Source organism: Schistocerca gregaria, chromosome 1, assembly GCF_023897955.1.
Source record: "Schistocerca gregaria isolate iqSchGreg1 chromosome 1, iqSchGreg1.2, whole genome shotgun sequence".
Taxonomy (NCBI): domain Eukaryota; kingdom Metazoa; phylum Arthropoda; class Insecta; order Orthoptera; family Acrididae; genus Schistocerca; species Schistocerca gregaria.
Genome location: NC_064920.1, coordinates 645,452,243 through 645,477,971, shown reverse-complemented (window position 1 = coordinate 645,477,971; position 25,729 = coordinate 645,452,243). Strand labels below are relative to the sequence as shown.

General features: G+C 38.8%; 2 protein-coding genes across 3 annotated transcripts in view; one reads left to right on the top strand and one right to left on the bottom strand.

The window, feature by feature from the left end:
* Positions 1-25,729, bottom strand: part of LOC126360933 (RNA helicase aquarius) — a 320,041-nt gene that overhangs the window by 196,398 nt on the left and 97,914 nt on the right. The window lies entirely within an intron of this gene.
* Positions 19-22,517, top strand: LOC126360969 (probable G-protein coupled receptor Mth-like 5). Its single transcript, XM_050007754.1, has 5 exons — positions 19-419; positions 13,143-13,522; positions 17,428-17,582; positions 17,844-17,979; positions 21,314-22,517. The coding sequence occupies exons 1-5, from the start codon at positions 42-44 to the stop codon at positions 21,603-21,605; spliced, it is 1,341 nt and encodes a 446-aa protein (XP_049863711.1). The 5' UTR covers positions 19-41; the 3' UTR covers positions 21,606-22,517.

Here is a 25,729-nt window from a genome sequence, read left to right as displayed (position 1 = left end):
AGAACGTTTAATGCCAGTTGTTGGAGAAGCTAGTTACCGCCATGCCACTCTTAATAATTTTGCTCCTGACAGCGTTAGCGACGCTAACCGGAAATGGGAATGCAACAGCTACCGACAATATCCACAAGCAAAATCTGCTACGCTGCTGCTATACAGAATCTTATCGCTGCAAGGACAACGCTACTTGGACACCACCTCAGGGATTTTCGCTCATCGACGGCGTCCCACAGTGTGGCCCACGCTCCCTATGGCCAGTCTTCCACCAGCCGAAATCTCTGGACAGGTTGTATCTTCTGCCGCAGGGCATCCTACGACATATAGCCCTAAATCACGCCGAGCAACAGGTCGATCTAGAAGAAAATGAATATGCTGGCGCCCTCTATGTGGATTACAAGCCCGGACAATTCTGTCTAGACAGGGTGAGTACAGCAGTAATGTGTCATAGTTGACTCGGAAAGCCCACCGTGACATCATATGCACGCCAAGCCGACGTTGCTATGACGACCGGAGTCTTCCGAAATGCGGGACAAAACGCTAAAATTATCTTCGGAAGGAAGAGGTGTCACGCTTCTTTTCACTCCAGTGATTATAACGCGTAAGAAATCTGGCGTTGCGACGACATAAACAAAAAAGTGCAGTACAAAAAACAGTTATTGTTTTGCAATGCAAGGCACAATTGTTACTACGAAGCAATATTGTTACGTATAATGATTGAGCTACGGTTACGCTAGACATAAGTTTTGGCGGAAATTCGTTTCTTGAAAACAATTCGAATTAATTCTAGGGTAAATTAACGAGGCTTACTGACAAGTAATTTAAGGACAACGATAATTTGAGGAGCCGGGCTACGGGAGTTTCAGCCCGCATGTAATCCAATATGCTCGAATGCTGTGTTCGCGAAGCGCGGACACATTTCCTGTGAACTCGTCGTGTAGCACAACAGTAGAAATTTTAGGGGTTATTTTAGCTACGGGCAAATCAGAAAAAGTACACCTATTGCTCCCGTGATTATAGTGCGTAAGAAATCTAGCGTTCATAATGAAGTGCATGTCTACCGAGTCAACTTCGTATTTAAAACTCTGCATTGTTTATGCATATATGTCTATTGTTTTGAGCGTAATATGAAATGCGATCAAACGCATATCGACAATGAACAGCTGTAGCTTTGTTTACGTAGCAAGCAATTGTATAATACCATCTTTAATGTCAGTTTACAAACAGCTTTTATCGGTAAAGCTAGGAAGCTTTGAAATACATCAAAAAACAAACATTAAATTGTAGCACGCCATGAGACATTTATTTCAGTGTCGTTCGTGATTTTTTTTCTGTTGAATGCATTAAATTGTAGCACGCCATGAGACATTTATTTCAGTGTCGTTCGTGATTTTTTTTCTGTTGAATGCCTGATCTACAAACAAACAAAAATATTTTATACTTTAATTTATGGAAACACTTTTAAACTTTACTGCTATAGCATTCAGGGCCTAAGAAAGATTGAAATGCGGTAGAAGTTACACAGTGAAAGAAGTGCTGCATTACGGGCATTTGTTTTAGGCAGGAAATGCTACTTTCAGGCACAACACTATCCAACCATGTAATTCGGAAAGTTCTTTTTAATAATAATCGTAGTGATATTTTCCCTCAAATTCTGGCATCTTTATTCTATGTTCCTTAATATCAATGTGATGGAGTATCTTACCAAATTTCTTCCCATCCAGGAAAAAAAAAATCATTCAATAAGTTTCTCACATAAAATACAAATGTTTACTTCCAATCTATAAAGACAAACGATAAGGAACTGATGTGCCTTAGAACTATTTATTCCTCTTAAGTTTTTCATGTATCTTGTTTTGAAGACCAATATTCAGGGATATTAAAAAGTTTTGCATCAACAAAAAGAAAGTTATTAGAAGTTGCTTTAATAATTAGCTTCTTCTGAATCATTATTAAAGATTTGTGCTTAGTCTAGCTACACCTAACATTAGTAGGAAATCCAGTTAAAAAGGTGCAAGTCACATTAAAGAGCTGTTGATCCCTTATATCTTATTACATACTATCTCAGTGTTTGCATGAACATGTTATTTAACATAGAATGAAGTGACTGATCTCAGAAGAACCATAAAAGTGCCTCATTATGATGTGGAAAAGGAAAAGGGAAGAAGTCAGTTGAGAAAGTATTATTACCATAATATGATGTTCTAAAGAGAGGGAGGAAGTTTGCAAGTAATTTTGCAAGTGAAATAAATAAGTTCTGGCAAATAACTGCAATGCTTGCATTCACAATGAAATGTGATATTGTAATTGTGCCATTTAGGGCACAGCTGATTCTGATTGCTTTGCCTGCCCACAGTTATGGATCAGACTTCAAAATAGGATTACATCACCAAGAACTTTACAGGACAACTGATGAGTCATTATGTCTCATATTCAAATGAGTGTAGCAGTATGTAGAAGTTAGTTTGAGTTTGTAATTTATTTAGCTTCTTAGAATTTTCCTATTGCTCTTTTTTCTTTCTTTTCAGACACATCATTTGTGACTTTCTTAAATGGCTGTAATTTCAGTGAGAGCATTTGATTACTTTATTTTTCAGGACTGAAGAAATCATAACCATAGGTTTCTCGGGATTCAGTTTTCTGTAGAACACATGCTTTAGATTCTTATAACCTAGTAGTTACTGAAGGTTCTTTCTGGCAGCTCCTCTTATTAATGGGCTTCTATTACAAAAACTTTAGCACCAGTTGAGCAATAGTCATCTGTGACAAAGGGCCAGTTAGGAAGGAGTGTTTGCTTTTGTCAACAGTGTTTCATATGTTCAGCAGTTTTTGTTTCAACTACTCTTTGTCTTAAAAGTACTTCTCTTTTAGGCCTCTTTTTGTTCTAGGGAACAAGAAAGGTCACATAGGAGCTAGGATACGTCGGGTGCAAAGCCATTGCCATTCTGTTTTTGGTCACAAACCGCCTGACACTCAAATGTTACATGACCAGGAGTGTTGTGGTGGATGTGTTCATCTTTTGTCACAATGCAGCTAGTTTGTCCATACTGATTCATGCACTTGTTTTTTCACTTTAAGGTGGTTAATGACATCCCCTTGAGGAACTATTTCCTGGTGCATTATCCTCTCCAAATCAAAAAACAAACCAAACAAGAGCCCTTTTCACACTGGATTCCCCCCCTTTTTTTTTTGCAGAGGTTATTTCCCCCCCTCCCCCACCCCCACTGGCTGAGGTGCACACAAGTGCAAAATTGTCAAACTTTTGGAATAGCATTTCTGGAAACAAGCACCTCAATCTAAACGATGCTTTAACATGGATAACAGTAGTTTAGGTGATTCAGAATAGTGTATTATGGAGACAACTAGAAGAGAAACCCTTATTCTACATCTGCATCTATATTGTGTCTTACTTTTCTGTTCACTTTTGTATTACAAAATTAAAGTCCATTTTACAAAGTCTGAATTTTTTACTTGCAATATAACAGCCTATAACACATTTCAACAGCTCTCCAACATCAAAGTATCAATGAACCTGTGGCAATTCATTACTCACCATGTTACATTTTTATCAAAGTGAGCTACCACTTTCATCTTGGTTCTGAAGAGTAGACTGTTTTATAATATCACATGCATACTAATTATGTGACTGGTTAAAACTGTATACCAGACATAATTTGCAAGTACAGTAATTTTCTTGTTGAAACATCCCAACCGCCCAGCAGTTTCAGGGCCAATCTCAGAGCTACAACCCATCATTACTTCTTGTGTTTCTTTGCCAAATGGTGCAAAGGCAGAGTAATTATGTTAATCCTAATAACAGTTCTGTACTGAGGTTAAGTTATTCACTCTGCTGTACCATTCATCATGAAGGAGCAACTTCTCGGGTTTAGGAAGGGAGCCTATATGGGGTTCAAATGGTTAGGAATGAAACAATAGTAAGGTGAAAAAGTTAAATTTTGAAGCATTTTCATACAATTTAACTGAAAATATGCTGCCTGCTACGGGCAAGTATTCAAGTAACTCATTTGGTGCACAGTTTTAACTGTCACCCAGATGCATATAACAGAGCTGTTCATCTATAACTTCCCTTTCTATACAGTTGCCAATGTAAATACTCTCTCTAATAATAAATGACAGCTAAATGGAGCATGGAAAAACTTAACTACATCTGAGGAATGTAACAGACAAAACTGAGCATTTATGAAGAAAGACCATAGCGCACACACACGTAAATCTATTAATTATATTATCACCAAACGAATAACGAAGAATAAATATCAAATCCAAACAAGATAATCAGAATCAAAATGTAAAAATATGTCCAGCATAACGTAAAACAAAAAGTGCAAAACTATAGCTATTAATAAGAAGAAACTGCCAGTTCGAAAATATAGTCTTACTACAGACTTTCTTCAATGCTAAAAATTGAAAGGAGTAAAGGTACCTCTACTTATAGTGTCTGGACACCCCCAAAAATATGTGTGTCTCGTATTAGGTGCACTGTGCTGCCACCTACTGCAAGGCACTCCGTATCAGCTACCTCAGTAGTCATTAAACATTGTGAGAGAGCAGAATGGGACACTCCGCAGAACTCACGGGCTTTGAACATGGTCAGGTGATTGGATGTCACTTTGTCATATGTCTGTACACGAGATTTCCGCTCTCCTAAACATCCCTAGATCCACTGTTTCCGATGTGATAGTGAAGTGGAAACTTGAAGGGACACATAAAGCACAAAAGCGTACAGGCCAACCTCGTCTGTTGACTGATGGAGACCGCTGACAGTTGGAGAGGGTTGTAATGTGTAATAGGCAGACCTCTATCCAGACTATCAGATAGGAATTCCAAATTGCATCAGGATCCACTGTAAGTACTATGACAGGTGGGAGGTGAGAAAACTTGGATTTCAAGGTCGAGCGGCTGCTCATATGCCACACATCACGCAGCTAAATGCCAAATGACACCTCACTTGGTGTAAGGAGCGCAAACATTGGACAATTGAACAGTGGAAAAACGTGTGGAGTGACAAATCATGGTACACAATGTGGCGATCTAATGGCAGGGTGTGGGTGTGGCAAATGCCGGATGAACGTCACCTACCATGTTTAGTGCCAACAGTAAAATTCAGAGGCGTGGTGCTATGGTTGGTCGTGTTTTTCATGGAGGGAGAACTTGCACCCTTGTTGTTTTGGGTGGCACTATCACAGCACTGGCCTACATTTATGTTTTAAGCACCTTCTTGCCTCCCACTGTTGAAGAGCAATTTGGGGATGGCGATTGCACCTTTCAAACACGATCTAGCACATGTTCATAATGCACGGCCTGTGAAGGAGTGGTTACAACAATAACATTCCCTGTAATGGACTGGCCTGCACAGAGTCCTGACCTGAATCCTACAGAACACCTTTGGGATGTTTTAGAACGTCAATTTCATGCCAGGCCTCACTGACTGACATCGATACCTCTCCTCAGTGCAGCACTCCATGAAGAATGGGCTGCCATTCCGCAAGAAACCTTCCAGTGCCTGATTAAATGTATACATCTACATCCATACTCCGCAAGCCACCTGACGGTGTGTGGCGGAGGGTACCCTGAGTACCTCTATCGGTTCTCCCTTCTATTCCAGTCTCGTATTGTACGTGGAAAGAAGGATTGTCGGTATGCTTCTGTGTGGGCTCTAATCTCTCTGATTTTATCCTCATGGTCTCTTCGCGAGATATACGTAGGAGGGAGCAGTATACTGCTTGACACTTCGTTGAAGGTATGTTCTCGAAACTTTAACAAAAGCCCGTACCGAGCTACTGAGCGTCTCTCCTGCAGAGTCTTCCACTGGAGTTTATCTATCATCTCCGTAACGCTTTCGCAATTACTAAATGATCCTGTAACGAAGCGCGCTGCTCTCCGTAGGATCTTCTCTATCTCTTCTATCAAACCTACCTGGTGCGGATCCCACACTGCTGAGCAGTATTCAAGCATTGGGCGAACAAGCGTACTGTAACCTACTTCCTTTGTTATCGGGTTGCATTTCCTTAGGATTCTTCCAATGAATCTGTCTGGCATCTGCTTTACCGACGAACAACTTTATATGATCATTCCATTTTAAATCACTCCTAATGCGTACTCCCAGATAATTTATGGAATTAACTGCTTTCAGTTGCTGACCTGCTATTTTGTAGCTAAATGATAAGGGACCTATCTTTCCATGTATTCGCATCACATTACACTTCTCTACATTGAGATTCAATTGCCATTCCATGCACCATGCGTCAATTCGCTGCAGATCCTCCTGCATTTCAGTACAATTTTCCATTGTTGCAACCTCTCGATACACCACAGCATCATCTGCAAAAAGCCTCAGTGAACTTCTGATGTCATCCACCAGGTCATTTACGTATATTGTGAATAGCAACGGTCCTATGACACTCCCCTGCGGCACACCTGAAATCACTCTTACTTCGGAAGACTTCTCTCCATTGAGAATGACATGCTGCGTTCTGTTATCTAGGAACTCCTCAATCCAATCACACAATTGATCTGATAGTCCGTATGCTCTTACTTTGTTCATTAAACGACTGTGGGGAACTGTGTCAAACGCCTTGCGGAAGTCAAGAAACACAGCATCTACCTGTGAACCCGTGTCTAAGGCCCTCTGAGTCTCGTGGACGAATAGCGCGAGCTGGGTTTCACACGACCGTCTTTTTCGAAACCCATGCTGATTCCTACAGAGTAGATTTCTAGTCTCCAGAAAAGACATTATACTCGAACATAAAATGTGTTCCAAAATTCTACAACTGATCGACGTTAGAGATATAGGTCTATAGTTCTGCACATCTGTTCGACGTCCCTTCTTGAAAACGGGGATGACCTGAGGCCTTTTCCAATCCTTTGGAACGCTTCGCTCTTCTAGAGACCTACAGTACACCGCTGCAAGAAGGGGGGGGGCAAGTTACTTCGCGTACTCTGTGTAAAATCGAACTGGTATCCCATCAGGATCAGCGGCCTTTCCTCTTTTGAGCGATTTTAATTGTTTCTCTATCCCTCTGTCGTCTACTTCGATATCTACCATTTTGTCAACTGTGCGACAATCTAGAGAAGGAAGCACAGTGCAGTATTCCTCTGTGAAACAGCTTTGGAAGAAGACATTTAGTATTTCGGCCTTTAGTCTGTCGTCCTCTGTTTCAGTACAATTTTGGTCACAGTGTGTCTGGACATTTTGTTTTGATCCACCTACCGCTTTGACATAGGACCAAAATTTCTTAGGATTTTCTGCCAAGTCAGTACATAGAACTTTACTTTCTAATTCATTGAAAGCCTCTCGCATAGCCCTCCTCACACTACATTTCGCTTCTCGTAATTTTTGTTTGTCTGCAAGGCTTTGGCTATGTTTATGTTTGCTGTGAAGTTCCCTTTGCTTCCGCAGCAGTTTTCTAACTCGGTTGTTGTACCACGGTGGCTCTTTCCCATCTCTTACGATCTTGCTTGGCACATACTCATCTAACGCATATTGTACCATGGTTTTGAACTTTGTCCACTGATCCTCAACACTATCTGCACTTAAGACAAAACTTTTGTGTTGAGCCGTCATGTACTCTGTAATCTGATTTTTGTCACTTTTGCTAAACAGAAAAATCTTCCTACCTTTTTTAATATTTCTATTTACGGCTGAAATCATCGATGCAGTAACCGCTTTATGATCGCTGATTCCCTGTTCTGCATTAACTGATTCAAATAGTTCGGGTCTGTTTGTCACCAGAAGGTCTAATATGTTATCGCCACGAGTCGGTTTTCTGTTTAACTGCTCAAGGTAGTTTTCAGATAAAGCACTTAAAAATATTTCACTGGATTCTTTGTCCCTGCCACCCGTTATGAACGTTTGAGTCTCCCAGTCTATATCCGGCAAATTAAAATCTCCACCCAGAACTATAACATGGTGGGGAAATCTACTCGAAATATTTTCCAAATTATTCTTCAGGTGCTGAGCCACAACAGCTGCTGAACCCGGGGGCCTATAGAGACATCCAATTACCATGTCTGAGCCTGCTTTAACCGTGACCTTCACCCAAATCATTTCACCTGCGATAGTGGAAGCTGTTGTCAAGGCTAAGGGTGAGCCAACACTATACTGAATTCCAGCATTACTGATGGAGGGTTTCACAAACTTTTATGTTATTTTCAGCCATGTGTCCAGATACTTTTGATCACATAGTGTAATCGAGAAGTTGAGTAACTGATGAGAACATAGATGAGGCTGGATTGTTTCCAAAATGAATTTTCACACTGCAGTGTAGTGTGCACCATTTTGGAACAGATTAACACTGTGTTCCAGACTGGGATTCAATTCTGGAGCCCTCACTGATCACCAACTGTTTTATCTGACATAAATCACAACCCACCCTTGCAGCTTTACTTCCTCCAGTACCTATTTCCTTTTTTCCAAACTTCACAAAGTTCTCCTGGATACCTTACCGAATTAGCACTCCTGGAAGAAAGGATATTGCACAGAAGTGGCTTAGCCATAGTTTGGAAAATAGAAGAGTTAATGACAGGGTAAAGCTGTGAAGTGAGGGCTTGTCGTGAGTCTGGCCTGAATTGGACAGTCAGAGCATTGGTTCCCTGTTTGAATCCCTCTGTAATGAATTTCCAAGAACTGAAATGGTCCTTAAGCATTCAGACAATGTTCTTTCTCCAGGTACTCTCTCTCTCTCTCTCTCTCTCTCTCTCTCTCTCTCTCTCTCTCTCTGTCTCTCTCTCACGCGCACACACACAATTTATTCCACCCAGGACCTTCCACACCGAATTTTCTCACAATGTTTAAAGAATTATTTTTCGTGTTTTTGATGAATAAATCCATGAAAAATTAAACTGTTGAGACAAAACATTGTGACCTCTGCCCACAGCAATGTTAGATGCTCTGGTGGCGGTGTAACAAAAGTATGTAGGCTAAGTGGAACAGACATGGACGAGAGCCCATCCTCGTGAATAAATGGGCTGAGACCACACTGCCAAGCTCTCTGAGACTACAGATGTGTGTGCAAGTTGCGTTTGTGTGTGTGTGTGTGTGTGTGTGTGTGTGTGTGTGTGTGTGTGTGTGTGTGTGTACTGCTGACAGAGGCCTTAACGGCCGAAAGCTTTAATTGTGTGAATCTTTTTATTGTGCATATCGCGACTCAGCATCTCCGCTATATGGTGAGTAGCAACTTTCCTTCACTGGTATTATTACATTCCATCCTGGCTTTTCCATTGTTTGACGGTACATAATGTGTTACAAGTACATATATCGACACATATTTCCAAGTTGCAAAAACATAAGTTACATTTTGAAGAAATTGTCAGTAGTCCTTTGTTTTAAAATAGAATCTAAATTTTTTGGAGCAATGCCACACCATCTTCTAAGAAGCATGGTGTCAGTTGGAGTAGATGCTGCATGCTTCTCAATATAATGCAATGTGACATCTAGCACTGCCCAACCCTCAGTGTGAGTGATCACAGGGCACAGTTTCTTCAGGCAGTTCCTCTCATCACTGACCTCAGTGGGTTCACTAATAATTTCAACATTTGCAAGATCGATCACTTCAAGTTCTGAAACATCACTTTCATACACAATTGCTCCTACAGCAAGCTGTTTCATCAGTTTTGCCAATGGCAGGTCATCTTTGTGTCTGTGTATACTATAGGCATCCATTTCATTCCAGATCACTGTAAAATCTGGTCCCAAGACTTTTAGTGTCTCCACCTTAGTTCAGATCATGAACCGATTATCCAGTAAACTACATCCATTGCCATAGGGCTTTTCTTCCTCATCAGGGTGTGTATTAGCATTGTCAGACGTTAAGATTGCTTTGAAAGGCAAGCCGTTTTCTTTAGGTATCTTTTGGTACCTGGAACAAAATCGTCGGTAAAGCACTTTTCAGAAATATTTTTGTCCATCCAAGCAGAGTTTTTGGTAGAAATATGTAACAGGCAGTGCAGAGGCAGTGATATTTTTTGTAGTTCTAGGTTTAGAAGACCTATTACCTATGACCTCCATTTACATTAAATGCAGCAAGAACTGATAACCTCTCTTCACATTTTTTGTAGCCTGAGGCAGCCTTTTCTTCTTTTGAGGTTAGAGTTTTAGATGGAAGCATTTTATAATTTAGCCCTGTTTTATCACAGTTATACAATTGATCAGGAGCAAGGTTTTCCTCTTGTATAATTCTTCTTAACTTCTCACAACATTGTGTGACAGTTTAAGAAAACCTGCAGAAAGTTTCTCTGAACAAATTTCAAGCTGTCTTATACCGTATCTCTTCTTCCATCTATCCAACCATTCTTAACTTGAATAAAATCCTCCTCATCTCCTCTTAAATCATTTCTAGAAAGATACAGCTTTTTATAGCAGAATATGCCTTGAAATTGGAATTCCTCTTTGCCTTTTTTGAGTAAACCAGATGAGTAATGCTTCACTTGTTTTTTTTTTTAATATTCAGATTTCTTTCACTTGTTTTTTCATACTCAGATTTCTTCATTGACTTCCTTTCAAGTGGTGAAATGGAATACTTGTTTGATGAAAACTTCTCAATTTTGTCTGTTTCTATGCCAACCTCCAACTGCCACTTCACTGACTCCATACTCAAAAGCAAGTTTTTTTTAAATGTTTCTCCTTTGTCTAGCCTTTTAAAAGCATCCAGTTTCACATTCAACAGCAGATATTTTCGCTTACTACTACCACTCATTGTAATGTATGAATTTAAACAATAAGAAACACAGTTATATATGTACAGTATACTGTGTGTACATACGACACTTTTAAAATTAACATGAAAGGTGGGCTCACTACAGTGTACATGCACAAACAACAATCGACAGTCAATGTTGTAAAATGTGTACTATACTGTTACTTAGGCACAATGTATTTTAATGACCACTGCTGATAAGTAGGCACAACAATAGGGGTAACAATAAAGATGTACAACTGATAGTACTGAGCGACAAGAGGTACACTCCTGAGTCGTTTTTAGCACGGAACAGCAGTACCACGATTGGGTATGCAGGGCCAGGAAATCTGCTTTTGTACTAGGCTGGTGTGCAATTATGACCAGAGATGGCTGAGGTGAGAATGGGGGTGGTGTACTGCTCTAAAGACTCTGCATCTGAACAAATACACTTTTCTCAAATGCCATGCATCTATGGGAGGGAACATTTGACATAGAAAGGATGGCAACCATGATATTGTAAGTACTGTTGCTTGTTAGTAGGTTTGATATGGACAGGAGTGTGTAGTTGACCCTTAGTGATGATGAGGTCAACATCAAGGAAAGTGGCATGGGGTTTGAAACACAACCATGTGAAGTTCACTTGGGAAAATAAGTTTAGATATCCCAAAATTTTTAAAATGTCAGCCTCCCCCTAAGTCCATATGGCAAATATGTCATCAATGTATCTAAACCAAATCAGAGGCTGAAGGTTACTGGATCCCAGGAAAGCCCCCTTCTAAAGCGACCCATGAAAAGGTTGATATATAGGAGGAGACACAGTAGTTCCCATGGCCTTGCCCCTGATCTGTCCATATGTTTACACCTCACAGTTAAAGTAGTTGTTCTTAAGTACAACGTTGATTAAGGTAAGCAGGAAGAGGACATCAGAGATTTGGAATCAGGTGGGCACTGGTTGAGGCAATATTCACCAGCAGACCGACCACATATATGGGCAATACTGATATCGATGGAAAAATTTGCGAGATTTGTGGCAAGTTCCTATGGGACCAAACTGCTGAGGTCCTGATATAGAGGGAGGAGGAGTGAATGGTGTCAAGCACGGTGTGTGGTTGGAGTGGGACGAGCACAGATTTCTGGGAAATGGATGGTGTCTTTCATGTAAGAGGGGTGTTTTTGTACTACAGATTGAAGTGCTTTGAAGTCATCAGCTATGGGGTGCTCAAGGTGATTAGATTTTTGGATCTTAGGAAGAAGGTAAAAGGTGGAGGTTTGTGGTTTTGGTGGGATAAGAAGTTCTGTGGATTGAGTTGTTAGTCACTGCAAAGGACTTGAGGTTTCAAGGAAGGGCTTTAGGTCAGTTTGTATCACAGGTCAGTTTGTATCACAGGCGGCAGATGCTGTATGTAGAAGTGACAGAAAGCCAGCATGGAGCCTCACTTACGTATTTCCCATCAGTCAAGTAAGTTTTTATGTATACTATGGACAGAACAATATGACTAGTATATGTACAGAAGTGGAAATACGCATTTTAATAGAGCTAACTTACGAATTTTACACCCGTCCATTCTGTAAACAAACTATGTCATATGTAAGCCTGATACAGCCGACGACTGCCATTGGAGACCACGCAGTCGTAAATCACCAAGGTACATAGGCAAATCAATTTAACCACCACATCCAATGCAGCACAGGTGCTTTCTCATACAGCAGTTGGTTTAAGTATGTTTAAGTATGTCCCGTTAAGGACGGCTTAAAGGTAGCGTCACCAATAGCTGTGAACTGCCACTGAAGCATGCTGTGGTCACATGTACAATTTTGAGGCACACATACCCTATGCACAAGCCACATCATTCTGAGCATTCAGATCAAGTCATTGCATTGAGATCAAGTCAGTGCATTGCACATTGAATGTCACAGCCCATGTGACAATGACTTTTAAGGAGAACAAGCCCCTCAAAGGCATTGCAGATGTATTATGTATCGAAAGTATATCCATTCCTCCTAAGACATTTACACACTGCAAAAACAATACAATCAGTTTTCTTCTTGTAAAACAAATTGTCAGAACAACACTTCATGTATGGTAAAATACACGCCATCAAGAATAGTGAAACAATGCTTATGAATGTCTTTCTTCAGATAGCCAGAAAAGTGATGACTCACTTAACAAAAGATACATGCTAAAGGGCAGATGCTGAAGTACTCCTCAGGTCAATTTGTTGAGTGCTCTCATAGAGTAAACAGTTCACTGCAGTTTAAATGCGTGTTCCTAACGTAGTGCATTATTTGCGATCTTTAAGAATTTCTCTAAAAAGGTTTTACTACTATAAAATACTCCATATTAATTTACTTTGACTTTATTTAGCACTTTTTGTAAACATGTTTATGTGGTGACCTATTACCATAAGGTAGACAACTATTTAATATAAAAATTTCATTCCTACTTTACAGGTGATAAATGAGGAAAAACGTCTACAAGTAAATTATGCTGTAATATGTGCACCCGATGTGAAAGGGTCTCAAATAAATGGAACAACTCATCTGTGGAGACACATTTTGGACCCTGCCGGTCATGCCCTTAATATTGCTTGTCTCTTAAGTGTTGCTGTCATCTACTTTGTGATTCCTGCACTGCGTGATCTTGTAGGAAATATATTGACAACAATGGCAATGTGCATGTTAGCCTCACAGGCTGCAGAGCTTGTGGCATCAGTAACCCGATTTTCAGCACATGTTTCATTAGTTGCAGCAGATATTGTGGCATATGCTGCTCTCATGGCTGCTGCCTTTTGGCTCAATACAATGGGGTATTACATCTGGAGAACTTTCAGGTGAGACCACAACAGAAAACTTTTACTTGTACCTGTGTTCAATTATTTCTTCCCATAAACTACATGATATATATAAGACTAATGTCACAAAAATGAGGATATAAAGTCTGGAGTTGTCAACACTGTTCTGTTTTGTGGTAATTAATGCTGGTCTAAGAGTGAGATACAAAGTGACATCCCTGCCAACTAGAGAAGGGAGGTAGTACATTGGGGTTGAAAGAGACCAAGACAATATTCTAGTACAAATATACTCTTTAATGTTATCACTGCATACCCCCTACCCCCATACATCAATAAAGAAATATGAGCCCAGGTTCAGGTAGTGGGTATAAGGGAGATGTTTAAATTATATTAAGGAACTGATTAGTTAAAACTCTTCTAAAACATTTCTGATTTTTCTGTTACTTCACCTTTCTGTAGTCTTCATGTCTTTATCAACGAAGGAAAACAAAAGAATTGAACATGGCCTAGGATGAGGAGAGGCAAAGGGATAAAATAGCTCTCAAACATGTTTCCCCACCACCTCATTCATACAGTCCTTCTCCTTGCATGGTGGATATCTTTGCCTCTAGTTCTCCAGTCCACTTACCATAAAAATTCTTACTGTTGGCTCAAACTCTTCCTCCACAAGCACTTCAAACTATCCCTACTCCGCAGTAACTGCTGCACTACACTACTGTCCCACTAAAATATCCTTTCTCCTCTTAGCACGTGCTTCTAAACTGCATGTACTCTCGTGCAATATCATTTTGTTAACAAATTCATTTGCCCACAACTAAAACTAACACTGTACCTCACCTTACTGAGTTCCCACTTCATCGGACACTTCCACATATAACATACATGTTAGAGTAATCCCTGGAACATACATTTCCAATGATCTGAAAAATCCAAAATCTTAAGTCCATCCTAAAAGCTATCATCTGACTCCATCATCCACCTCATTCCCATGATCTATTAATATACGAGGTGCAACAATAAAGTAATGAGACTGATGTGAAAAAAATGCTGCTTACCGTTTTAGTCAAGTTTAGTGTTGTCTCCTTAAAAGTAGTTCCCTTCTGATTGCACACACTTTTTCCAGCACTTCTGCCATTGATGGTAACATTTCTGGAACTCATCTTCTGTAATATCATCCAAGACCCTCGTCACAGCTTTTTCGACATCTTGTGTTATTTGAAAATGGTGTCCCTTAACCACCGTTTTGACTCTTGGAAATAGAAAAAAAAAGTCGCACGGGGCGATATCTGGTGAATAAAGTGGCTATGGTAGTACTGAAATTTGTTTTGAGGTAAAAAATTGCTGTACTGACAGAGCAGTAGGGGATGGTGCATTATCGTGATGCAGAATCCAATTGTCAGCAATGTTGGCATGGACACAAAGAACTCTTTTACAAAGTCTTTCTAAAATTTCTTTGTAGTAATATTGTTTAACTGTTTGTCCAGGAGACACCCGCTCTTTATGAATCAAAGAAGCACACAAGCATGCATTTCACTTTTGACTTTGACAAGCGAGCTTTTTTTGGTCTGGGTGATCCCTTTGAGCACCATTGCAAACTCTGGTAATTTGTCTCTGGATTGTACTGGGAAAAAAAATCATCACCAGTGATAACACGGCTCAACAATTCTGGATTGATTTCCATTTGCTGTAACAGATCGGCTGCCACATTTTTCCTGTTTCTTCCTGTTGTGGTGTAAGATTTTTGGAGGCCATTTTTGCACAAATATTTCTCGTACCAAGATCTTCAGTTATTATTAGACGAACCGTTTCTCGATTGATGTTCAGTTCTTCTGCAATCATTTTCATGAATAATCTTCAATCAGATGGTACAAGTTCACACACTCTGGCCAAGTTGACATCCGTCTGTGAAGTTTATGGTCGTCCACTGCAGTCTTCATCTTAAACACACGTTCTCCTTCACTAAACATTTTATGCCAACGAGAAACTTGAGCTCTTGGCATAACCTCCTCTCCAAAAGCCTTCTGAAGCTTACTGTAAGTTGTCGTTACGTTTTCACCCAATGTAATGCAAAAAGAAATGGCATACCGTTGCTCAATATTATGTGATTCTATTTCTGTGACGAGAAACACAAACATGCTTTAACTTATTACAGCATAACTCACAACTAAGCAGTTGCATCGATGTGCCGCCTGGACTAGAAGCAGCTTATAGACCAAGGTCAAAGATATTGTGCCTACGCAGGCCTGAACGGTTGCCACATCTTGCAAAGAAAATCAGTCTCATTACTTTATTGTTGCACCTCATATGTCACCCCACCATAGCAACTATGTTCCCTGCTGCATTATGTTTGGTTTGGTGGGTCAGTCAGCCAATTACCCACTGCCAAATTTTTCACACTGAAAGACACGAGTCATTCCTTCCAGCATCTCTCTTCTATACTTATGCCTCTTGCAGCTGGTTTTATTTTTGACACTATCAACACCTCTATAAAAACAAACATTCCCTTGCCTCGGCATCCCTATGCCAAGACACCTATTTACTGAGAATCTACATGAGATGAGAATGGAAGATTAGCTGGGTAGACCAAATAAACTGACATGGAGGTACTGAATCGAATTTAGGGAAAAAAAGAAAATTTATCTCACAACTTGGCTTAAAAGAAGAGACTGGTTGATAGGACAATATCCTGTGCCACAAGGAATCAGTGCAGTACTGGAGGGAAGTGAAAGAGAAGGGGGGGGGGGGGGGGGTTAGGAGGAGGCAAAGGTTTCAATGCCAAAAATAGGTTCAAAAGGATGTAGGTTGCAATAGTTTTGCAGATGAAGAGGCTTGCACTGGGTAAACCTGCATGGAGAGCTGAATCAAATCAGTCTTCAGACAGGACCACAACAACACGTTAATCCAGTTTTCTCTGTCACCTTATGTTCTTTAACTCACATTCTCTATGCTGAATGTCACTCACATCTGTGATGAGTAAAAGATCCTCTGTCCACGTCACACCTACCTACCACGATTATTACCCTGTCTTAACAGCTTCACTTCCCTGAAACTGGATCTCCATTTGTTCCTATTCTACAGTCTCTTTGCACTTCCCAATCCTCTGTCCCTGCATCTCGAGCTTTTTCCCACTTCCTTCTTTTCTCATTTCCTATCTAATTGCCCTCAGACCTGCCAAATTTTTCCCATGCAATTTTGAACAATGACAACAAATAAGATACAATGAACTTACTTCATAAAATGCATGGTGTCACTGCTAGATTCCGGCATCTTTTACAATACCTTGCAGTGGATGTCATGTTTGGACTCCTAGTCCTCCTTTCCTCCTGTCCTCTTCCCCACAACAGTAGTAGCATTCAGTGTTAGACCTTATGTGTTGTTTTTGCCCCAACTGTTCAGAATTTCTTTATGTTTTACTTTTTCTTACAAAGCTTTCTTCTGTTATGAATACCATATCCTCATTTTGCTACCTATCTGTCTACTGCTTTACCTGCATCTATCTCTCTTCACCCAGTTTCCACTAAACTGGAACTGCCTCCTTATATCAGGTCTGCTACCCTCCATTTCAAATTTTATACAAATTCTGCAGTCAAACATATCCTGCAACCTCCTCACTTTATGCTAACAGTCCATAACACTAGCATAAGCAATGTATGTTCAGGGCTGCATGTTTCAATTTCCACAACTCAGCACTATGTTATTTTAATTGTCCTGTACTTGTAAGTGTTATCGTATTGCTTTGGCTTCCAAGATTATATACTGAAACTTCTCCTCAATGCTCAATTGTAATATGTCAATAATCAAATATTGACTTAACTCCATAAACAGTGTGGACGTAAAACATGAATTTTCTCAACAGATCAAATCAAGTTATTTATTTTCTATAAATTTAAACTAGCCCATATGAGACATCTGGTCAACATATCTGTTTCTATTCTACTCCGTAGGTCACGGAATGTGTTCTTGCGTGTGACAGATGGGAGAAAATACTGCTACTATTCCACTTATTCTTGGTGTTGCACAGCTGTAATGACTGCAGTAGCAGTATTTGCACATTACATTCTGGAATCTGGACAAAGAAAACCGACTGACAGTTCTATAGGTGAGTACAGTGACTTTCAAGCAATTTTTATTGCCATTCCGTTAGTATTTCATGACACAGTGAGATGGAATGCTTTAAAAATAAACACCCAATTCAAATGGATAAGTGACAGTTACCAGTAACTATCAGTTATTTCATACTATGCACATAGCTTTAAGTAGGTGATATCACTCGGCCCATCTGCTGCAAATGCATACCATTATACTCAAATTGTTATCCAGATTTTATTGTACATCACTCATGCTTGCTTTATTTTTACAGGATGGCTCGGTGTGTCTGTAATTTTCACAGCAGTTGGATTCACCATCCTAGTGAACATTTACTTCTATGTAACAACAGGTCATGCAATTAGCAGGATGTCAACATATGGAAGAATACATCATAAAATGAAATATAGGTAATGAACTATTTTCACATATCACACTTAACTGTTTTCTGTTTCTTTAAATACTGTTGCTAAATTTCCAGTAAACAGACAGAATATGATAAAATGTGACAGCATGCTTACCAGCATGTTCCAAAATGCTGTGCAAAGAATTGAGATTTATCAGTGCTCATACCTAAGGTTCTATTGGTGATAAAAAACTGTTTTGGATAACCCTTGGGCTAGGAAACATTTGTATAACCAACAGAAGGATTTGTGTTAGTGTCACTACCCTACCGTACTCAGTCAAAGTATGAATATTACACATTTCCTCCTGCTTAGGCCATTGGAGCAAACCAGATGATTCTTTTTGCATTTGATTTGGTCTACAGTGTGCTTGATGGGACTTACGGAGGCACCATTAGTTCGATGGCATTCCTCGCCCCCCCCCCCCCCCAAAAAAAAAGGTTTCTTTAGTATTATTTTGCTGTCATCGGCAGACCAAAACCCAGCTGAGGATTCCAAGATGGCTCTCACAGCAGACTACATAAATTCTTGCAATGTATTCCTAATATACTGATCTCTAACAACCTTGAAAATTTTCTTGCTATCTCTACCTCTTTCCCAGATACATTCTGTAAACTAAACCTGCATCACTCTTCACAATAATAGAATGTGTGAAAGCCCTATTAATATGACTGGCGGATGTGCCACTTATTAGTGATAAATATTGGTGGTTTGGAAAATATAACCTGTCCTTAAACTGCTCATGAGGAAGAAAGAATATGGTAGTTGTAACCAGCATCCAGACTATTGTTTCAAAGTGGCACAGCCTTCATAAAAAGATTACACTTCTTTAACCTATTTGACATTCATTACAGGTCTTTAACATCAGTGATCATAAGTCCAACATCAAATGTAGTTACATCGTTTATGATATGACTGTGTACACATATTCACACATATACAGGCACTTCAGAAAATATGTTAAACATGTCGTCACATTCTAAGACCATCATGCAGGAAAAGTGGTACACTGTCAGAACATGTAAGATGTTCCAGGTTTCATGCAGAGACAATTCCACTGTAGTACAGACCAGAGGTGCACCACTGTGTGCGAGTGAAATGGCATGCTACACAGTTGAAATACGTGAGAAAGTACAATTCTTAGGGGCAAAACATCTAGTTTGCACACAGATTCACTGTGAAATTCTGATGGTACATGGACCAAATGCAGCGTCACATCCAGCAAAAGAGATTTCCCAACTATGAGGATGTTCACCCACCTGTTCTTGAATGGCTCCATCACCAAGGCCAGATTTCTATCATTGAGGAATTGAACAATTGGTGAAATGTTCCAACTGTTGTTTATTGAAACTGTTTAAAAATAATGGAATCTGTGTCACTTTGAAGTGTAGTGCAGCATTCAATAAAAGTTACTTGCTCTGCCACAATAATGGTGAACTTATATTAAGTCGCCTTGTATCTTGAAAAATGGGAATTGTTCTTATTTTTGACTGTCCTACAAAAATTAGTTAAAAGTTTACCAGTTTTTTAATGACCAAGTGCATTTATTAATGCAAACATCTATAAAATTTATACTGTCAAATCTAGTACGCAAACTGTCCACACACCAGAGGTTTCTTCTTACATTTCTTGCTCAGATCTGCAGAGAATGGAAATAGTAAACAATTGTTAAGGACAAATTTTCTCATTCCCCAAGTGGGTGACAAGAGTACAAATACCATGTTAAACAGTAGGTCATTCCCATCACATCCCCACACACCTCCCCAAAAAATTTACTGGATAAGTCAGTTTACAAGTCGGTGGAAGGCCATGGCATACACCTCCAACAGTATCAGTATAAGGCCTAATAGGGTAGGTTTACTTTTTTTATGCTCTGTGTCCAGATTTATGTCAGGAAGACATGCCTTCTTAGATCAAAAATTCCAATAAAATGTTCCCTTTCGAGGTTTCTAGGTTTAACAATGAAATCTGTCCCTTATTTTGTAAGCTGAACACTCATGGTGGACCAAAAACTGTGGAATCTAATCCAAATATCCACGTTTCACGGGCAATTCGTTTTCAACTCAATCATCAAGGAGATACTATCTCACAAACTGACACTTTCAAGACACTACCTACACCTTACACCTGCTCCTCTTCCACATTCCACGTAGCATCCCCTGAAATTGTGCTGATGTAGAAGACTGAATTATTTAACCACATATTCAGGTTTCTTATTTGAGAAAATGTTTTACTGCCACTGGAGTATTAACTTGGAGTAAAAAATTCAATGAAAGTTCTTGGAAGAGTACTTGCAAAAAGTAAAAGATGAAGCATAGTTTAGAATTCAGTGCCTTGCAAATAAACATTTAGGTCACTGAAGATGACTACCGTTTTTGGAAGAAACATCCTAATATTCAGCACATGTGCTTACAGAAACAATAGGAATCACATATCAGGACGGCTAGGTAGGAATCTGAAATGCAATCTCCTGAATATGAGTCCAGGATCTTAACTACTGTATAATCTCACTCGATCCAAGTGTAAGAGATTCAACTTAAATAATAACCCATGCACTGTGATTAAATGATCTACCTTCCTCCGGGAGGTGCCTCTATGGACCCCTAGGAGAGAAAAGGAACTATAGAACAGCAATGCTGGGGCATGGATTGCATTCTGATAGATTAGTAAAAAGATAGCTGTAGTTACAAGATGGGGTTGAACTGAACTTTATCCAATATACATGTTCAGCATTTTTCCATTCATTTCTGCCTGAAAATGAGCCTGCATCTCATATTCACATGTGTGAGTTCACACCTGTTTAAGCTGGCCAATTCTTTTTCTGCTTAGATGAAAGTTCACTGCATGCAAAAGAACTGTAGCATTTAGTTCCAGCCGAGCATGTTTACAGCTGTAATGCTAAATCAAAAATTCTACACATTTAAAATTAAAATGGGGGATGAAAAATAGAAATGAAAGAAAACATAACAATGGAAATAGTGAGTCACACATATTATTTGTTAGGAAGATATAAGTAATCTCAGCAATATGACAAAAAGTTGGATAACCATTGTAAACAGATAACTATTGATATACGAAACACACTTCTAGTAGTGGGCACATTAATTTCAGTCCAAAGTAGTACTGTTATTTTTAACATAAAATCAAACTCTTTTGAATGGCAGTAGAAAAAATGTTATGCAGCAAATTAAGTAAAGTTAGCTCTCTGTGTTTCATTTTTGAAACCAGTTTACAATTTGATTATAATGCAAAACTCTGCATTTTTAGTGCAGATGTATATAATAGTTCATAGAGAACATACATTTAGTACCTGCACCTATGTCTTTCTGATCTCTTTCAGCTTTGAGATGTTCGTCCAGCTATTTCTGGTTCTCTGCATCAGCTGGCTCTTCAAGGGCCTATCACGCTTGCCATATGATGCTCTATTCTATTGTTATGTTGTGGTCAATGCACTCCTAGGACCACTTGTTGTTTATGTTGTGATTTGCAACCAACACAGGGTAACATCTCAGTTAAGAGCTTTATGTTGCTGTCCTTGTTGTAAAGCAAGTGAAGTGGATGACTCTCCTGAATGGGGTGAAGAACTTACCCGTATGACAGGAGTAGGTGGCATGACTGTAACCCAGTGCTGACACTTCCTAACTCTAAGTTCTTTTTTTTTTCTTTCCTTCTCCTGAAAATGCTCTTATTGGGACCAATAATGTACACAGTACTAAGTTGCAGAAATGTAACTCGAATGTAATCTAGTCATTTGTAATTAAGAACTAATTTTATATTTACTACACCTTCACTTTTTTTTCCTTATTATAATTATCTGAAATTGAATGAAATTATTTTCCTACCATTCAGAAAGACTCGCATGTTATTGATATGTACACCTTACAGAAGTTTCTTTAGTAGCGACTGTTTTGCTAACGTAACATTCCATAAATGTTTATTGTAATCCGAACCAAAACAGATAGCTGCTACGAGATACAACCATTATACAAGGGTAAAATTGTTTTAAGCCTAATTGATGTCACTTTCAGATCACTGTGAAAGGAATTTTTCTTTGTTATGTTCATAAAAATAAGTATCTGCTACCTTCGTTAAGGAATCAAAATCTAACAAAGAAATTAGATGAAGGCATCCAACTGTGATACCTACACGACAATTAAATTCAGAAAAGTAAAGAAAACCATACGTTGTTGAGAGAGTAAGACTTAACATTAAAAAAAATTACAAGTCTTCCACGGAGATGCTTTTATAAGACTTCGTTCTAGTAGGCATCACTACCTATTAGAGGGCAGAGTTTTCCTCCATTAAAAGTTTCCCCATCAGTTTCATAATGTTCCTCACTACACTTTTCTTCCTTAAGCTTTATAATGGCACTCAACTTATGTCAAAAGTATATTTTTATAATGAAATCTAATATGTCTTCCCACAATCATGAGCAGTAATACTTAATGTCACACCTACTCTCAATGACAAGAGTCAATGCCAGCAACTATTCTCGGCTCTGGCACAATGTACTTTATATAAATAAAAATGGGTGAAAAAGATAACTTCGCTTTCAATATAGGGTGTGTGTGTGTGTGTGTGTGTGTGTGTGTGTGTGTGTGTGTGTGTGTTTTGCCATATGTTGTAAGTAGAACCTGATATTATTAAAAGTATTACAATTTGTTATTAGTTTTATGAGTCTGTGATTTGATGGCTTACTGCCATGAATAGAGAGAATCTCAATAAAGTACTATGTATTTAAGTGGCAGCTTAGTTTTGTAGTTTTAGTAGTAGATATCTGTTCATAGGCTGACACTTTATTTGACTATATTTTACACCGTTTTATATTTGTAATGTAACTTGCAACAACATCATTTTTTAGACTTTGGGCTGAATGTTTGTATGCACCTCACTATTTCAGTTACTCAAATGGTTTCTTCCTACAAATTGTAATTGTTGCACAATTTCTAGAACAGCATGTGTTACTTCTAAAACCTTTTTAATATACAAGATTAGTGACCAGGTTGTGTATTTAGATCAGACAATTATCACACAGGTTCTGTTTTTAGATTTGATGACATTGATTTCTATAACAAAAAGGATGTAATTTAGCAATCAGCTGAACATGCAGACACATACGTATGTTATACTTTAGATGAACTGTACTATGAACTATTAAAGAAAAAAAGACAATTGTTACAGCTTAGTTCATCTGAACACACCCATGTAATGCTGGTTTTCATTGGTTTTATTGTAAAGGTCATTGTTGCTAACAGCTGTTAAAGTAATCAAACCAGGGAAAGGAAATATGTTGAATGTTAAATGGTTGAATTTATAAAGTAATCAAACCAGGGAAAGGAAATATATTGAATGTTAAATAGTTGAATTTATACAAGATAGAAGATCTGCAAGCTTTAGTGAATGATGTCAGATTTCATGAGGTTTATGTGATGATAAAACTTTATTTATGACTTGTGACTTTTGCATATGTTGAGGAACAGAAAAATTCTCTAATGATATTTAATCATTTGCTCTCATCTTTAACTTTCCTTCAACTTATTATTAGTACTACCCTTTTCCTCCTGACAAATAATTCAAAGAATCAAAATCTGCAAAAGCAGTCCTCAACCCCAATTTTTACTTTATTTTTATACCTGCACAATGATGACGGAGAAACATTCACTCAGTATGCAAAAATTTTTGAGAGGACAGAAACAAAATAGCAAAGGAAATATATAAAGGTGTCAGTGAGGTAAAAAAGTTCTCTCTCCATATTATCTTCCTTATGGGGCTGTATTTATTAATTTTCAGATTTTAGGTTTCATTTCAGCTTATCTTGCAGCTCACGATTATTTCACTGGAATTTGAATATAATTCATGCAATTCATCTGATCCATTTTTTCCCGTGCAGCTCTCTCAAACACTGTCTGAAGTACCATTTCCTTAACTCAAGTACATGAATCTAACTCATATTCACTATCAATATCTTCTTGAGAGAGAGAGAGAGATTTTTAATGTTTCCTCTCTACAGTTTATTTCATTGTCTGATTCATATAAAGTAACTGCTTAGAACACAGCAAAAACGAGAAGCTGCAAGCTATGTTAGTAATATCAAATACAGTAATTTTGTAATTTCTATCTGACTTCTTACTCTAGTGCTACATTAGGAAAACAACTGGAGTACTTTCAGAGCTATGTTCTAATTATGTTCATACTGCCATAATTTATAGATCCCAGTTATTTAAAAAAATTATATTTCGAGTTAATCCACTCAGGAACCACCATAACTCTCTTCCTTATAATGAAGAATATGTGAATAACGAACAGCGGTCCTCCCCCCCCCCCCCCCCCTAAGGGAAGGGAGTTACAAAATATTTTCATGTTTCACAGAGTTCCTAAGATCTCCATGGATGCAATGCACTCTTGCTGTATGACTAGTCACTACAACTGTTAAATAGACAGAACTTTCTAAGATACAAGAGCTGTTCCATTTAATAATATAGTAGAGGACAACTGCACTGTTATTTATGCCACTACAATAAGATTTTCTACTTCACAGAAAATAGGCAACCACTGACTGACACTTTGAAAAAAACAAGTAATATTTTAGAAACCCTTTCACACTGCACTCTCCTGCACTATGTTGCCAAAAGAACAGCTGGAGTAGTAAATAAAGGAAATTGCAAGCACAAAATAGGAAGTGATAATATATGTTTCCCTGCTAACAAATTGCAGTCATTGACTTCAGTGCTAAAGTCTTCATGAAAACTTCTCTCAACATAACTTACAATGCAATAGTGCACACTATTCATCTCTGCAAAAATGAATGACTTTTCCAAAACCAAAATGAAGTTCAGTATTCTTCACATAAAAACCATGAACTCTCCTTAGGTATCTTTCATTCTACAAAACATGAAAAATTTATGGACAGAGTTATACTTTCAATAATATGATGCCAGATAAAATATAAAATATAAGCGGGATTTTTTTTTATTTAAATTCATTTATTGAAAAACTCAAAGCAATTATAATTATTCCACATAGCGTCCTGCTTTGGAAATGCATTTGTCCCAGCGTATTGGCAGCTTCTTGACGCCCTCATCACAAAAAGAACTTGGTCGTGTCACCAGTCAGTTGCGCACGAAGTCATCCACACTCTCATCAACTTCAAATCGTCGCTCTCCTAGAGCTTCTTTAAGCAGTGCAAATAAATGGAAATCGCAGGGCTATAAGTCCGGGCTCTAAGGAGGATAATCATGCTTAGTCCAGTGCATTTCCTGTAGCCTGGAGACAGTTAGAGCTGCAGTACGGGGTTGCGCAGTGTCGTGGAGGAGGATGACCTGCCGAATCGATTGGTCTTGTCTTTTGCGGCAATATGCAGCTCTCGCTGCCTTGTTCAACAGTTTGCAGTAGTAAGCAGCTTTGATTGTGCATCGCTCATGCAAAAAATCAATCAGCAAAATGCCTCGCTGATCTTTCATAAGAAAGAACCTTGCCAGATGAGAGTCGAGTCTTGTTTTTCACTGATGCTGCTTCCTTCTTTCCTCCACCACTCCTTACTGGTTTGTTTGGATTCTGGAGTGTAATGGAAAACCATGTTTTCTCGCAGTTGACAAATCGACTTAAAAATGCATCACCTTCTTCCGCAAACCTTGCTGCCTCTGACAGACCTCCAAACGTCTCGACTTCAGATCTTCAGTCAAAAGTTTAGGGATTCATCTGGAACACACTTTACGGAACTGTAGGTCATTTGTGGTGATTGTGACTACGAAGGCTT

Excerpts from the sequence above, each read along its gene's own strand:
- LOC126360969 (XM_050007754.1), top strand. The coding sequence starts at position 42 with ATGCCACTCTTAATAATTTTGCTCCTGACAGCGTTAGCGACGCTAACC. Across the intron at positions 420-13,142 it reads GACAATTCTGTCTAGACAGG|GTGATAAATGAGGAAAAACG; the intron begins GTGAGTACAGCA and ends CCTACTTTACAG. Across the intron at positions 13,523-17,427 it reads TACATCTGGAGAACTTTCAG|GTCACGGAATGTGTTCTTGC; the intron begins GTGAGACCACAA and ends TCTACTCCGTAG.